Source organism: Squalius cephalus (genome assembly GCF_949319135.1).
Source record: "Squalius cephalus genome assembly, chromosome: 22".
NCBI lineage: Eukaryota > Metazoa > Chordata > Actinopteri > Cypriniformes > Leuciscidae > Squalius > Squalius cephalus.
In genome coordinates, this window is record NC_137143.1 from 26,959,503 (window position 1) to 26,963,409 (window position 3,907).

The window sequence follows — 3,907 nt, forward strand, 5'->3', positions numbered from 1 at the left end:
TCAGCCTCCACTAATGCCCGGCAACTGTTGCTAGGCAGGAAACACTGCTGTCTGCTCGATACATGATCCACAGCAGAAAAGTTGTACTGTCTGGCTTTACATGATCAATCAACTGAGATAAAGAAAATATCCTAACCTTAAAAGTCCAGTAACAACCCTATCTAGGCCAGGTTTACTCCATGCTTCTACAGACAAATCCTCAACAACAGGATCAGACCAAAGACCCTAAAGCTCAAAGAGGAATCACAAAAATCCACTGTGATAGAGTAACACTGCCCCCATTTGACCAACACACAGCCTATGAAAGCCTAACTTTATTCTTTCATTTACTAAAGTGTGATTTATTGAACAAATGGGTGACTATTTGACTGCATTATTTAAACACTAAAATAATCACAGTCATCGTTCAGTGAAAAAGATCCGCATAGCTTGCTCGATTTTTATTGATTTAAGCTTAAATGGTTTGATAAGAAGTGTGTCCACAGAATGAGCCTAGTTGTTTTGATGAACTGAAAAATCTGATATACAGTGTGAAAGTGTTTGATAACAGGCAGTTTGAGCGGTCCTGGGGGAGCACTGCAGTGTGAGGGCTGCGTGTTGTTATTCTGTGAGCTGATGGAAAAGGAAACGTCTGCGGTGTGACCTCTAGTCCTGTCGGAGTTCAGCTTTCCTGCACTGCCACCTGCTGTGCTTGCAAACAGCACAACAAAAAAAGAAAGAATCGTCCCTTTTTCAGGCAGGATACTGTATTTTAAAGTCACGGTTCCAATAACTTAGGACACTAAACCCAATCGTAAACCCACTTGGAATACACGGCATGTGTTGCATGGGATCATTCTGTGATACTTTGCATCTTTTTTTTAAAAGTTTGATGCTGGTTGCTTTTCACTGCCAGTATATGGACGAACGTGAGTGGGACATTTATTTATTTTTTTATTCACCTTTTGTGGTCCATAAAAGAAGGACATACGCCAGGGTTTGTAAATGATGACTTTCATTTTAGGGCGACAGCAAAATTAAAGAAGCAGGCAGCAGGATTAAAAAGAAAATTTCCTATCCCTTTAATAACAAAACTATGTCAATTCATAATTTTTTATATTATATGAAATATATACAGTATGTGTTATATTATATTATATGATTACATATCATATGTAATGCTTCGCGTCGGGGTCCTGATCAACCTGAAGGGGTTGTATTCGCTATAACAACCGCCTCGCTCTACATTATCCCGCTTATAACATGGCTATACCTACCACATTAATCAATAATTTGACACAAAATATTGATTTAAAAACGATTGTATTGCTTCCGCTAAAGAAAACAGTCAGTTCCGTCTCTACGGTTAGAATCCTGCGTCCATAGCAACGCTCTGTTTTTCATGGCAACGGTGTGTTATACTTAGCAGCGGTCTGTTATCAAGAAATAAAAGACCGCATTCTACATGTAATAAAATATTATAATCATCTTCTGAACTCCAACTCCAAATAATAATAATTATTATTATTCAAATGTATTCAGACTGCAAATATTTGAAAGACATCTAAACATGAGATCAACTAGAAGGGAGTCAGCGCTGCATCATCAGCACACATTGTAAAACATGGAGGTCCACTGACATACCTCGTACCGGAAGGTTGCATCCAGCAGAAGTTCAGGAAGCATCTTCTCCCCCAGCTCCTGACTGCCCGCATCAGAGACGTAGTGGAGAACCAGCATCTCATCCTCCAAGAACCGTCCATGTTTGGCCATGGAGCGCATGACCACCTTAAACTTCTGCTGGAGGTTCAAGCTCTTGTCAACCTTGGTGAACATCATGAGAGCGTGAAAGCGTGACAGCTTTCCCTCCAGGTCATCTCCAGTTCCTGCTCTGCTTTCTGGACGTCCGGACCGGATGTCTATGGAAAGATCAGCATCATCACGGTTGGTGTTGTGGCTCGCTTGTGTTTCCTTGATGCGCTTTGTGGTGCTGGAGAAGTTCTGCTTTTCGGAGCCAAAGTAGTAGAACGCCACCACTGCCAAGGCTGCGGCAAGAAGCAGCATGATCTGATAGGACCTAAAAGTGCTGATCCTTCCCATGGTGACCGACAGGACCCGCAGGACACCCATGGATCCACTTCTACATGCACAAAATAGGTCAGGATGCCCTTTCTTTCTCGTCTTGTTGACCGTTTCTAATCTCCGATCATGCCTTGAATGCAAGAAAAAGGAATTTATCAATGACAATTTATCACTTCACACTTGATATTATAACGAATGAGATCGAAGGTTTTTTTCTCCCTTCTGTCACCTGATGAAGTTTGGGTTCCTTCTGTCACGCTGAGTTGGGGACACTTAATATTCAGCTATATTATTGACCTGACAGTACTGATGCTGTTTTATGAGAACTGAACTGGACGATGACATAATTTTTGGAAGAACTGCTCTATAGATGAAAAGAACTAATTCAATAATTGATGATCTTTACAACGGAACTGAATCAACACTGAACTGACTTCCTGTTCCTGTTTTCACTGTAAAGCTGCTTTGAAACTATCTGTATTGTATAAAGCGCTATATAATTATAGGTGACTTGACTTGAGGTTACTATCTTTGTTTTTGTAGCGACAGAAAAGGGGATGAATAAATAAGGACTTCAATTAAGGCCTGTTCATCACATAAATCTGTCATATGACTTCAGAAGACTTAAAATAAAGTCATTTGTCATATGGACCATTATTATAAAACTTTTTTTTTTTTTTTCTTCATTTTGGAGCTTGACAGCCCAGTCTACATTCACAGTATGGAATAGGGCAGGAAGGCCGTTATTCAAACATTCACTGTGTTCAAGTGTAGAAGGAAATTTGTTTAAAATGACAAATGTCTTTTACTACTTTTAAATGGATAGTTTTTATAGTAAGTACATTTTATTTATATAGCACGTTTAAACATAGCAGGGCTATCCACATTTTTATCCTAAATTAAAATTATTTTGTCATCATTTTGTGTTTCACAGAAGAAAGAAATGCATACAGGTTTGGAATGACAGAGTGAGAAAATTATTTTATTGATATAATGCAATATATTATGCTTTTAGAAGACTTGGAATATAGCGATCAAGTCATATGGATAATTTATATGATCATTATATTGTGTTTTAGTCATTTTTGGTGAACTCTTCATTCACTTTCATTAAATGGACAGAAGATACTCTTCAATATTTCACGGTTTTTGCTACAATGAAGAAAAAAAAACATTCATACGCGGTTGGAACGACATTATGGTGAGTAAATAATGTCAGAAGAATTTTCTTTTTTGGGGTGAACTGTCCCTTTAAGTCATTCATGTCAAAAGACACATTTCAAACAAGAAACCTTCAAATGTGTCAGCTTTAATGAAAGTCAGCAGCAGACGTTCTTTTAAATATGCAAATACATACATGATAATCCGTGAACCTTGCTGCAGGATGTAAGCAACAGTAACTGCACATGATTTTATAAGTCACTTACCGCCGTCACATGACTCATTCAGCAACGCGCGTTAACATCAGAAGTCCTTCACTGCAGCTGAAAGCAAACTGTGGAGCAGTCTGTCACTAAACATTGAAGGGAAAAAACGATTTGCAATGGCAGAAGAAATGTGCAGACCGACACGAGACATCTAAACGGCTCTGATCTAAACACTTGCGCGTCCTACATCACCGCACCGGAAGTTGAACAGTTCATAATAAAAGACTCGCAAGCAATCACATGGTAGAGAGATCGAGCATCTTTTAAATTTTTTTTAAAGAAATCCGTTTTATTTTGTGTAAATTCCTTTTATTATTATTAGTTAAATATCAGTGCTATAATTTAACAAAGATTTTTCATTGCTATTTTAATTAAATCGTTATCAAATTCTGAGACCACATTGGAATTATCTAATTTAA

At 38.1% G+C, this 3,907-nt stretch overlaps 1 protein-coding gene across 2 annotated transcripts in view; it reads right to left on the minus strand.

The window, feature by feature from the left end:
* xxylt1 (xyloside xylosyltransferase 1) overlaps nucleotides 1-3,706 on the minus strand; it is a 106,043-nt gene extending 102,337 nt beyond the window's left edge. For both annotated transcript variants that reach the window (XM_079856845.1, XM_079856844.1), the window contains exons 1-2: nucleotides 3,489-3,706; nucleotides 1,624-2,191 (exon numbers count right to left, since the gene is read on the minus strand). In XM_079856845.1, the coding sequence (XP_079712971.1) occupies nucleotides 1,624-2,109 (486 nt within the window). In that variant the 5' untranslated portion in view covers nucleotides 2,110-2,191; nucleotides 3,489-3,706. The remainder of the gene's footprint in view (nucleotides 1-1,623; nucleotides 2,192-3,488) is intronic.
* Nucleotides 3,707-3,907: the final 201 nt, after the last annotated feature.